Raw genomic sequence first — 12,509 nt, 5'->3', positions numbered from 1 at the left:
ACGGGTCAGATAGGTCAAAATCCGGGTCAGCGAGCTCACAAATCGGCCATGTTAACAAAGGGTAGGTATGGTGCCCTTCCTTTATTGGCGCTGCACCATATCATGTTGGTAGTATCAGTTTTTCAAATACAGGCACCATCGGTATCGCCTTCACCACTTTTCTTCTCATCAGCTCATGTCCGAATTCGATCCATACACCAACAGTGTTATGTCACCTCCACATGATCCGTACAGTGATTCCTGAGGAAGGAGTTCCACAGTTCAACGCCCATGCATAAAAAGCATAACGCACAAAGGATGCTTACCGCGATATCCTCGGAATCCAAGCTGCGCTGACGGGTGACTATTCTACGGGCGCCTTACAGAGCCCAGCATAGGTCTTCCATGGGCAGAGACGACATGGTCTTCCACCGAAAAAGTGATGGACGATGACCGTGTTAAGTTTGTTGGATCACTACATGCCGTAAGAAAGATTACTGTTTTATGGTTGTTTGGCTATGGCGAAATCGTTTTACCGGTTTCTGAAGGGTATGTATTACGCTTTGGTGCCGAATCGTTACGTTTTCGACAACTGAAATTGGTGGTGTTTTAGGTACTTGTATAGGACGAAGCGGATTCAGCTGAAGAGCGATAAGGTAAACGACGGTTTGAGTTCATTTAATCAACAGGGCTAAAGCCCAATTTGCAATATCATGGATCAATGTACATGCCCATTAACTCATATGTCTAAGGCTGAACCTTAGCCACATGGCTTGCCACTAATGTACATTGATTTATGTCCATATTCATTTCTTATAAAAGAGATAATTATCAGTTGAGAGTTATATTCTACCACAATTACTCAAGCAACAAGATTACTTGAGCTACAAGGACTCTCTACTCTACCTATATAAATACCACATTATTTTTCATAAGGAACTACGTGGAAACTTGATCCCTAGAGAATAGATCTTGGGTATGTAGGCAGTCATTATTTGGTTCAGTTTCATCTCCCCCAATATCAATTTACCATTGCTCTCGTTGTGTTGAAGCAGTTAACTACCGAAACACATACAATTAATTAAACTCATTGAAACACATACATAATTCAATAATTCACTTTCTCTAATAAGGGGGATTAGCCAAATATCATTGGATTAATTAAACTAAGACAATAATGTAAAGACGTAATGTAATAACAAGAATTGAATATAAAACTAAAGCTTTTTATTGATAGGTTCTAATGGAGGCTACACTACAACTAATTACCTAACTAAACCTAACTAAATTAAAGAGGGAGAGAGAGAGAGAACCCTAATTACGACTAAACTAATATGGGAGTAGCCAAGTTTTATTTAGTCTTAACCCTCTTTATATAGGAGAGGGTTAGAGTTACATTTTCGTGCATGGGCCAAAAAGGAGGACTTTGGACCGCTAATGTGAGCCCAAAGTCCATTAGGTTAACTCTAAAGAGGCCATAATTGTTAGAAATTACTTAAGTACCTTTTTTTGTCTACCTTTAAAGCTCTGATTGGGGCAAAGCCTAGTCCATTGGAAAGCTTATTCTGAGTAGGTCGTTTTGACATAAAGTAGGCCCAATTCCGAGGTCCAAGTCCAAAGATACACCCATTTGAAGTTCTGTTGACTTTTCTGTTCTTTTTCTACCCAAATTGACTTTGACTTCTCAGCTTTGACTGGGCTTGAAAATATTTTTTTTCTTGATTCTTGGGTTTTAAACATAGAACTCTTTTAACAAGAATATGGTATGTTTAAAACCCAAGTTTTTAAGCACATAAACTCATAGAACGAGTCAAGATTGCATTTTGCGTGGTATGTTTAAAGATTGCACATAAACATACTATCTTGGGTTATGATGTGCTTAAAGATGTCATTTTGCGTGGAAAATGAGTCAAGATTGCATATCATAACACATTTTTAGAGTAAAATATTGCGTAGTTACAAACTACATACAAGGAGGCAATACAAGCCTTTCAAATTTCAATATCATTCTTATGAGTATGTGGGTAACTAGTTAATTATATTAAGGTCTCTAGCTCTCAACAGTCCGAATTACATCATATTTTTGTCAATTATAATAAATAGTATATGAAGAGTTTTTGCACATATTTTTTTTTTATACAAGTTTGTTTGAAAGTATATATCTTTATATGCTAGTGACTATTAATATACATTGAAAATAAACAGTGTGTGTAACATGATGATGATAAGTAACTTTATTCTATCTCAAATTAAAAGCTTGGTAAGGGTTTTTTTTAAAAAATTAAAATACAAGTCTAGAGTTTAGGTAAATTAATTAAATGCACATAAGTTCCATCAGTGAAATTTATCATTCATTGTATCATTGACCGCAAGCAATATTTTGAAAACCGAACCGGTAATTGAATCGATTTTTTGTTAAAATGGTCCATCCAGATTAAACCATGATTCGACTTAGTTGGACCAATTGATATTTATTTAGTGAATTTTAAATACATTATATAATACATGTTTCAATATAGTATAAATTGGTATTATAAATCAAAATGAAAGTATTATACAATAAACACATAATAATATGTTGGTTTATAGCATGGATTATTATCTTGTTTAGTGTTAGAACTGGACCATTTCGCCTTCAACCTCCGATTTAGTTTAGACCAATGTCCAACAAGAAGTTTCAGTTTTCACCATCCCGGGCTGAAAATCTTTGGATAAGCTAGAAACAACAAGTAGATATCTATGGACTTACTTGTGTACTAATTCATAGTTTTTTATGTTGTTCTTATCAGCAAAACACTTTTTACATTCCAATCTTATTATCATTATTTTGAGTAGGTAACTATGTACTCTATTAAGGTCTCTGGCTTTCAACAGCCCCAATTATATCATATTTTAGTCAATTATAATAAATAGTATATAGATCGAGTTCCTCCATATACAAGGAAATAATCTAAAATGTCTTTGTGCTCTACATACATACCCTTATAGCATCCTTGGCGATTGTTGTAAGCCTCAATTTGTGCAAAGTAGGCTGATATTTTAGGTATTTTCTTTTAATGATAGGAAGTGGAGTGTAAAGATAAGTTGGGGGTTGCTAGATTTGTATGCCCATAAGTAATTGAAAAGCTCTTGTAACTATATCAGATAACACCACATTTGGTCAACAACCAAGCACTAAATAAAATTGTAAGTATAATCTACTGAAAGCCGCCCCGGTAATATACAAATTTGAGGCCGACCTTTATACAAAAGGCATCAAACTTCAAACTCGGAGGAAGCCAAGTGGTATAATAGGTTTCTCTTTCGTACCATCTCAACGCGATCTCTAAATAGTAGTACACTATACATGCAATACTACAATAGTACAATCTATGCTCACAATTGAATGGAGATTTGGTTGGTCTGGAGACAACACTGGACCACCAGCTTTTAAGTTTGGTGAGTTCAAAAATCAAGGGACCGCACCAGTTGAACTAATGTGGAACGTAACAGATACCCGTCAAATTAAGTGGCCGACCAACAAAATTGTACCATGCCTTATCTCTACACTATATGATAGTTGAGTTTTCAGGAACCACTCTCCACTATCGAGTAGGCAAATTGAAATTTCTCTTAAATTATATAATTATTCTCCATTTTATTTCCTGAATTTAGAATAAACTCTCTTTTATTAATAATTTAGAAAAAATTCTCTAGTGTCACTTAAATAACATAATGATCCTTTCCCTAATGTCATATATATATATATGGGAGGGATAGAGCCACATTCATTATGCGCACATTATAGCCACATTTTCGACATACAAATGAATTAAGGCCTAGGTTTTTGTGGAGATGATCTCCCCACCATGAAGATCATTCTCACAAAAAATCATAATATTTGGATATGTCTAACAATGTAAAAATTAGTGTTCATTTGTGTTTATTTTTGAATTTTTTATCTAACGGTCTAAAAAATTTGTGAAAGCATGTTCTAATGTTAGACTTAACTTTGAATGAAATTTAAATTTTTGTGAAGATGTTTCTCCATGGTGGAGAGATCATATCTACAAAAAGTCAGTCTTTAATTCAACTTTTAAGTTCATGATTTTGCTTGAATTAATTTACAATGTGGCTATAATGTGCGCATAAGAATGTGCTCTATCCCTCCCCATATATATATATATGTATATACTAGATGAGCCTTCCTTATGTAATTACAATTAAAATCCAAAAAAACCATGCTAACTATCGATCTCGAATGACAAGTTTCATACAAAAAAACCATTGTAACTATCAACAAAAAAAAACAACAACAACAACAACAACAACAACCAATGCTTAACACGGTTTGCATACTTGTAATTAAGTTAAAATAATGAAACAATCTCATCTCATAAAATTGACTTACAATGGAATGCACTTAGCCTCTTTCACTATGTCATCTTGCATACTTCCAAAGATGTTTTCATAAGTGGGCTCTGTCCAGTGCTTAAGTATTCCAATCCCATTAAAGATTTGGATAATTTTAATATTAATAACTTCATTGTATGTTAATACTCTCCTTTGTCTTTTACCTTGTAATAATTCTTTGTATAATTGGATGAGTGTATTTTAGAAAAGGGTAGGTTGATTTTGTTATTTGTTCTACCATGTGAATAGAATAATTAGGGTGCGAAATCTCATTTGCAAACCACTCAACATTCATTTATGTCTCCATTATTGTATATTAGGTTTCATTACTTTATGCCAATTCAAAATTTTGTCTTCAAAAATTATGGTTAATGTTTTATAATGAATCCCCATAAATAGAGACGATAAAAGCCATCTCAAAAATTTAGTTATTAGATGGCTTAGTTATTGAAATATTTTTCAAGTCCAGTAGTAATATTTTTAAAACATATGTCACTATACAAATGGCTATTAGAATTTAAAACATTTCACCGTTAGATTTGTTTGATTTTGCTCATCTCAATAATGTGGTTAAATAAAAACTGTAATTTAAAAAAACTGATAAAGAAATCAAAAGTCATATACAAAATTACAAAATTGTAGCTTCTCGCAGTTGTTCAACCCGTCTTATATAACAAGTCTTAAATGCGCATGGATATATGCATCTCAAGAATACAGCACAAGGAATATAATTTTTACTAAAAACTATAATTTTATTGTTGTCAGCCTGAGTCGGTTGATGTGGTGAAAGAATTTGTTAGCAAATGTGGTGGATTTCCACTTGCTATTGTTGTGCTATGTCGTCTTTATAGGGACATGATACATGAAGCTGATTGATAGTGCATAATTTTCAAGGAGGCTGGATCTTCTCCGCCGGGTGGAAAAAGTTGATTTTTACACCTTACAAAATAATTTGGACATGTGTCCATTTATATAACACCAGAATAAATGAAACTAACAGAGTGAGATAAAACAAAAAAAGAAATCACTACAAATTAGTAAAGATTCCGTGCGTGTTTATCTCCACAATCGCAGTGCCCAATTGTTAAGTAACTCTAAGTTTTATGAAATTTGCTCAAGTAACCTTTCGATTTCTGATGAGATCATTTCTTTTTCAATATTAATTGATCTAGTTAGCCATTTTTTGTCTTAGATTCATTTTTAAGCATTATAATGTAAGTGGCAAGTCATATTTATCCAAAATACCATCGGAAATTCATGAACATAAGTTACATCAGAACAATATAACTACTTAATAATTCAAGAACACAAGAGTTAGAGTGAAAACACTATATATGTTTACAAGTTCACTAAATTTAAGTAAATATGTGTAGGTTTTCTCATTTAAATGCAAATCAAGTCTTTCTACTTAAATGAAAGATAAAGCAAACACCAAGTTACTTATTTTTTGGAGTAATAATAAAATGGTTTATTTTTATTGAAATATATGAGAGTAGGACTGTAGGAGAAGAAGGCGAGATTGTGGACATTTTGTTTTCTAGATTTCACGCACAGAATATTTTCTATTTTTTGCATTTGTTTTGATTTTTTTTTTTTTGAGCAATAGTTAACACCGTAAGTTGGGTGGTTACATATGTGGACACATGTCTAAATTATTTTGTAAGGTGTAAAAGTCAATCTTTTCCACCCGGGTGGAGAAGATCCGGCCTCATTTTCAAGATTCCAATATCAATCAAAATTCGGGATTCAAGTTGGTTGGTAGTGTGTAAACAAATCTGAACAATTATCAATTAAGAACTGCCTTACCACTTGAAGTCGAGTTTTTTTTTTTTATTTAATAATTTGGTTATTTTCCAAGATGAATGAAATCCTCGCTCAAAATCAAAACCTGGCAAAAAAAATGAAAAAGAGTCCGCGTCATACGGCCCTAGTGGCTAACTCAAACCTAACCAACACTGCAACAAACTCAACCCTAGTTAAACCCAACCAACCAACCAACGACCTTCCCCTATATAAACCGAAACCCCAGCTAAAAAATTGTCAAGGGGAAGAGAGAGAAAAAATTATACCAACAAACAAACGATGGCGGTCGCAAGTTGCCACGCTAGGGTTTTACCAACATTCGAGTGTCGATCGGATCCGGGTAATTCAAAACCCGAACCGAACCGATTCAGTTTCAAATCCAAACCCAAATCGAAATCGTTTGTTGTTGGTGTTAATTTATATCGATTTCCCCCAAATTTCGTCCGGCAATTAAGTAATAAAGCCCGGAGGAATTGTAGTAATATTGGTGTGGCTCAAGTCGTTGCTGCTTCTTGGTCGAATAACGACAAAAATGGCTCTGTTGCTGCCGTTGATTCTGTTACCACGGATGTTAATGAAGTGGTTGCAGTTGGTGATGGTGGTGATTGTAACAGTAATAATAATAATAGTGCTAGTAATAGTGTTGTTGTACAGTCTTCGTCTGATTCGGCCGCTTTGAAGGCCTCTTTTTTGTGTGCTGATGGGAGCATTGCTGTTCATGCTGGTATGTATTATATTAAGCAATGATTGTTAATTGGATTGTAATTCTTGCTTCATTTTGCATGTTTATCTGTAGCACATTAGTGGCTGACAAGTTTGTTAAAAAATTACCTTCACCGTGTATTTGCATTTAATTTGAAAGGTGGCATTGAGTTGTTGAGTTTTATATGTAGACTAAATTACCAAGTTTTGTACCATTTTTAAGTTCAACTTTTATTGTTTGTTTGCAGGTGAAAGATTAGGTCGTGGTATCTTTACCGATGGAATTACTACCCCTGTTGTCAATACTACTGCTTACTGGTTCAAGAACTCGGACGAGCTAATTGATTTCAAGGTGTTTATTATTACCCTTCCGTGATCCTTGTTGGAATTGGAATTCTTAATATGTAATCTATGCTTTTGTTATTTTGGCTATAGCTTATAGGATATAACTAAGTCAATCCAAAAAACAAAATTTTATATATAGGGTGAACTCACACATTAAGTTTTCTGGTCAAACCTGGTGTTGACTGGATTTATAGAGGGTTGCTTGGTATGCATATGTGTATGAGGTTTGTGCATGTGTGGTGACGTTTTGTCTTGTGTATCACAGGAGGGACGTTATGCAAGTTTCGAATATGGGCGCTATGGAAATCCTACTACTGAGTCTCTGGAGAGAAAGATAAGGTTTGTTCTACTTTTCAATGTCTTTATATTTATTTATGAAAGTCATAGACTCATAGTTCTATTGTAGTTTATAACGCTAGTACTAAATGAGAATTCTGCAATGTTACTCTGCAGTGCACTTGAGCAGGCCGAAACAACTCTTTTCTTGGCATCTGGAATGTGTGCTAGTACAGTCTTGATGTTTGCATTGGTTGAAAAAGGTGGGCATATCGTTACAACCACAGATTGCTACAGAAAAACAAGGATTTTCATCCAAGATTACCTTGTCCCAAACATGGATGTCTCGGTAATGATTCGTTGCTTGAATGATTTTGAGGTGTTTTTTTTCTGAATTTCTTGTATCTTGATCTCTTTGTATTTATGTGGCTTCAATGAACATTTTCATATTTTAATATGATTACAATATGGGAATCTTTGCCATTGTTTTACCTCCTTGATTGTTTGGCAGTTCCCCTTGTGATTGCTTATTATCCTTTGTTCTACTTTCTATGTGTTCTGATCATTATATATGAAGGTATTCTTAAAAACATACATTATGCCCTGGTTAATTAGAATGCAATTTTAGAAAAATCCATTATGCCCTTAATGTGATAACCCCTTAACCTTGAAGGGCAATGTTGAAATATCCATTATGCTCTTAATATGATAACTCCCTAACCTTTAAGAGCAATGTTGTCCACAGTAAGGCCGTTGTTATGCTCTTTTTGTTATTGACGCTTATAAGATGTTGGTCCTCTTCCCCTTGGGTCGTTGATCTTATTTTCGATCTAAAGCTTTGGCCAAATTCGTGCAGTTTGGTTTCATTTTTCTGTCATAGTTGTGTATATTTACATGCAGTGTGCTGTATTGCATATTTTCATGTAGCTTAACTGTGGAGTGGCTGGCAACTGTTATTCTCTCACTCCTACATAAGTTGTCTGATTTAGGATTGGAACTAACTGAATTTATCGGTTCAGTCTGATTTGTAGATATGTAGAATTTATTGGTTTAGTCAAATCTATGAAGTATTTGGAGTTTCTACCTGTGCTGATTGTTCTGAATGTTTCTTATCATTAAATTGCAGGTCACTGTTATTGATCCTGCTGATGTGGATGGCTTGCAATATGCACTGGATCAGAATAATGCAAGTGGCTGGCTTGTGTCCTAGAATGTATGTTCTCTATGCGTCTGTGTAAAGTATTGTTCTTATCCGGTGGCAATATTTTATCTCAGGTATCTCTTTTCTTCACTGAATCTCCAACCAACCCTTACCTCCGCTGTGTTGATATTGAGTTGGTGTCAAAGCTTTGCCACAGTAAAGGAGCCCTGGTCTGTGTTGATGGAACCTTTGCTACACCTGTGAACCAGAAGGCTCTCTCTCTTGGTGCAGATATTGTTCTTAACTCTGCAACTAAGTACATTGGAGGACATAACGATGTGAGTGGTTTAGCCTTACAGACGAGTACTTCTGCCAAAAAGTTATTGTGGTGGACTGTAGAACCTTAGAATAGATTATTAAACAAATTCACTGTTCTGTTTTTAGGTTATTGGAGGTTGCATTAGTGGATCTATGGAAGTGATTGCTAAAATCCGTAAATTGCATCATGTTTTGGGTGGTGTTTTGAACCCGGTAAGCTATTTCATATTCTGGAAACACACTTGGTGATGTTCATACACTGGAGCTCTATAATTAGTTTTGACTGATCTGCTAGTTAAAAAGCAGAGTTATTAAGTTACGTTTTTGTCTTTAGATTCCAGAGTATATAATAGGTGTGATTCCTAAGAGATGATTTTTTAGAGTAGCCTTTAATCGCTTAGGTTTCCCAGTCACTGTTGTTTTTTATGCTTGCATGGATTGCTACTCACATCTCATGGGGCAAGTACTTGATGTGTGTTCACCTTTTGTGTCAGAATGCTGCCTACCTGTTCATCCGAGGCATCAAGACATTGCATCTTCGTGTAAAGCAGCAAAATTCAACAGCATTGGAGATGGCCAAGGTTTTAGAGGCACATCCCAAGGTACTTGATGTTTTGTATATCGTCTGCGTTCTGTTTTGTACTTCGTTTGTTAAACCTGAGTTGTACTACTGCACTGAAACTTTATGTACACTATGGGCACATTGCTTCTATTGCTATATGAAAATTATAGGTTAGCAAAGTGACAGACTGGGTTTTAAATTTTCTTTCTGTTTTTGTCAAGTGAGATGGTAGATAATAATTAGCTTGACAGATGCATTTCTCTGCCTCGTTTAATGGCATTCGTGTGTGGTGTGTTTGTGTTTAAGTGCGTGATGAAGCTTTAAAGAAGTTCTTAAAATGTTACCGATAAAAAAAAAAATCTAAAATGCTTGGCTTTAAGGTCCTTGAATTGTTCCCCTTGTTCCTGTTTTAGCTAATTAGTAAGTAGTGTCGGTACTGTCTCAAAGTTTGGAAAATGTTCTAAATGGTTAAGCACTAGTAGTTTGTTTTCGTGAGAGTCATTGTTATGTGTGACGATTAATGAAAATTTTATTTTTTTTTTTTATTTATTATATGTTTATGTTATTTATTTATTATTATTTATTTTAATCTTCTTAGTGAAGGACTTGAGGTCCAGTTATGCTTATTAAAGTCCTTTGTTGGTGTGTTCTCCTGATTTTACTTTGAAGTTCTTGACTGAACTTCAATTGTTTGTACAGTATGTTCTATGCTCCTTTATCAGTTTACATTACACTTGTTCTTTACTTTAACTAAAATGTTCTTCTTTACTTTACTACCTTTCAGATAGCACGTGTCCATTACCCAGGTTTGCCAAGTCATCCCGACTATGACATTGCCATGCGACAAATGACTGGTTTTGGTGGAGTTGTCAGTTTTGAGGTGAGATTCAACATTGTGTCAAATGCATAGTTGGTTCCAGTTTGTTCATCTTTTCAATTGTCTAGGACTCTAGATTGTTTTACACCAAAATACCACATGGTTGCTGTATCATTTAGTATCCTCACTTTTCAGGTTGATGGAGATTTGCATACTACCAAAAAGTTCATTGGCGCTTTGAAGATTGCTTATATTGCCCCTTCATTTGGAGGATGTGAGAGCATTGTGGATCAGCCTGCTATAATGTCTTACTGGTATGTCCTCTTTTCTCTATCATTAATTATGACAGAATTTTATAATTTTATGCTTTGATTTGCCTACTGTATATTTTGGCAAGATATGCATTGGTGACTTTGCGTTGCCTTTTTGAGGACACCTAAGCATAGGTAGCACATGATCTATACGTATGTCTTTCTGAGAAAGATATGGGAAAAAAATAGTAGAACCATATGAGCACTAAAGTTTTTTGTTTATTCATATGTATTATGTTTTGGTTTTTTGAGTGGTTCATGTTTGTTTTGTTGACCTTGAGCAGGGATCTTACCCAAGATGGAAGAGCTATGTTTGGAATTAAGGACAATTTGGTTCGTTTCAGCTTTGGAGTTGAAGACTTCGAGGATCTGAAAGCAGATATCCTTCAGGCTTTGGCAACTCTGTAGTGCGTCTATCATTTGCTGTTGTTCTTTCGGATTGTATGCTGGACATGGAGTCATTCCTTGTATTTTCTAATGAGAAGGTTGATTGGTTATTGAAAAAAAATCAGACTGATAAAAACTAAATCAGTGTATTTGTTCTGTCTCTGTTAAAGTTATTGCCAATGGGATTAGTCGTTTCCTGATTATTAGGAGAAAGTCCAATGGAGCCTACTGGAGTACTGGGTGACGCTTACCATGAATTGCCAGACTCCCAAGCTTAACCACAAAAAAAAATGTGTACACGCTGGTGACAACAGCTTCTGAAGTACCGGAAAGTGATATCCGGATTTAAATCTTCTGAAGATAATATTTACATCCGAATTTAAGCCCAAATCTGTTGAGCAAAAAACGAAAGTCTGTCTTGCGTAATTTGAAAATTATGGTTTGGTGTAGTGCGTTTGGAATATGTGGTGATCGTATTATTTTGGTAAACTAACGCCGCAAAGAATGGCGTAGTGGCAGGCTGGCATCCAAAGCCATAGCTGCTACTATAAATCACATAGGTTGCATTGAACGCAACCTATGTGATTTTTCATTTGGTATTTGGTTGTTGAATCTGCAGAACTCTTTTGCATTACTGTGGCAGTTCGTCAGTGGTTTGAACTAGATTCTTCAAAAAAGAAAAAGTCGGGTATTCTTCTTATAACAATGATGCTCTGGAAATTCCATTTGTCTATATATTAGTATCAGTTAGAAGTTTAGAATTTCCTTTAGGCGGATTGAGAACATTTACAGAAAGTTCAGGGCGGCCAAATGCATTAGAGGCAGAAGTAGCTGGAGCTGAATTGGCATGTAATCTGCTGAAGAAGTATAAGCCTAATCAGACACTTATTTTGGGAGATAGTAGATATCTTATGCAGCTGTTGAGGAACAATGGAGAAGATGCAGGATGGCAACATAAAGTCAGAGTGATGGATATAGTGTCTTCTTGTAATTCTCTTATTGAGAACTCAAACAGTTTATGTCATTCTTTTATTTTCTGTTGTGTTAAGAGGTCTAGTAACAGTTTGAGTGATGAGCTAAGTAGATGTGTTTACGAGTCTGTAGAACCTATTTTTCAAAGTTAATCTTACAGTCGAAGTAGTCTCTAAACTTGTTGGCCTGGAGTTTTCATGTGTTCATATATTACTTTTGATTTTTTCCAAGTATTTTTGTTCACAGGGTATAATAGTAGGAGCTCTTAACAGGGCTAAAAGCCTTGCGTTTTCGTTTTATACCATCAAGCATTGCTTTGTAGAGCTATCAATGGATGAATTTTCTGCGCGGCTTTGTTGAGGATCTTGGGAAAAGGTCAAACTCTCGATACCTTGTTAGGGTTTGATGTCAGTCTAGTAATTATCTCATTAAACTCTAACCTTCTCATTCATTGATACCTCAGCCACAAAACAAATACTTGGAACAGTCGAAGTTTTTCTTGGT

The 12,509-nt window shown here is 35.0% G+C and overlaps 1 protein-coding gene across 1 annotated transcript; it reads left to right on the top strand.

Annotated features, from left to right (window-relative positions):
- The first annotated feature begins 6,401 nt into the window (after positions 1-6,401).
- LOC147522387 (cystathionine gamma-synthase 1, chloroplastic-like) lies at positions 6,402-12,196 on the top strand. Its single transcript, XM_086593195.1, has 11 exons — positions 6,402-6,898; positions 7,125-7,228; positions 7,487-7,560; positions 7,675-7,846; positions 8,624-8,683; positions 8,773-8,976; positions 9,083-9,169; positions 9,451-9,558; positions 10,303-10,398; positions 10,531-10,649; positions 10,931-12,196. The coding sequence occupies exons 1-11, from the start codon at positions 6,454-6,456 to the stop codon at positions 11,052-11,054; spliced, it is 1,593 nt and encodes a 530-aa protein (XP_086449321.1). The 5' UTR covers positions 6,402-6,453; the 3' UTR covers positions 11,055-12,196.
- Positions 12,197-12,509: the final 313 nt, after the last annotated feature.

The sequence above is a fragment of the Coptis chinensis genome, chromosome 1, assembly GCF_015680905.1.
Source record: "Coptis chinensis isolate HL-2020 chromosome 1, ASM1568090v1, whole genome shotgun sequence".
NCBI classification, from domain to species: Eukaryota; Viridiplantae; Streptophyta; class Magnoliopsida; order Ranunculales; family Ranunculaceae; genus Coptis; species Coptis chinensis.
The sequence above is the reverse complement of the archived record's forward strand: the minus strand, read 5'-3'. Positions and strand labels throughout refer to the sequence as shown.

What these genes read in the sequence shown, in the direction of transcription:
- LOC147522387 (XM_086593195.1), top strand. Translation starts at nt 6,454, where the DNA reads ATGGCGGTCGCAAGTTGCCACGCTAGGGTTTTACCAACATTCGAGTGT. An exon ending in ATGCACTGGATCAGAATAAT is followed by an intron (nt 8,684 to 8,772) that starts GCAAGTGGCTGG and finishes ATTTTATCTCAG; the next exon opens with GTATCTCTTTTCTTCACTGA. An exon ending in TGGGTGGTGTTTTGAACCCG is followed by an intron (nt 9,170 to 9,450) that starts GTAAGCTATTTC and finishes CTTTTGTGTCAG; the next exon opens with AATGCTGCCTACCTGTTCAT.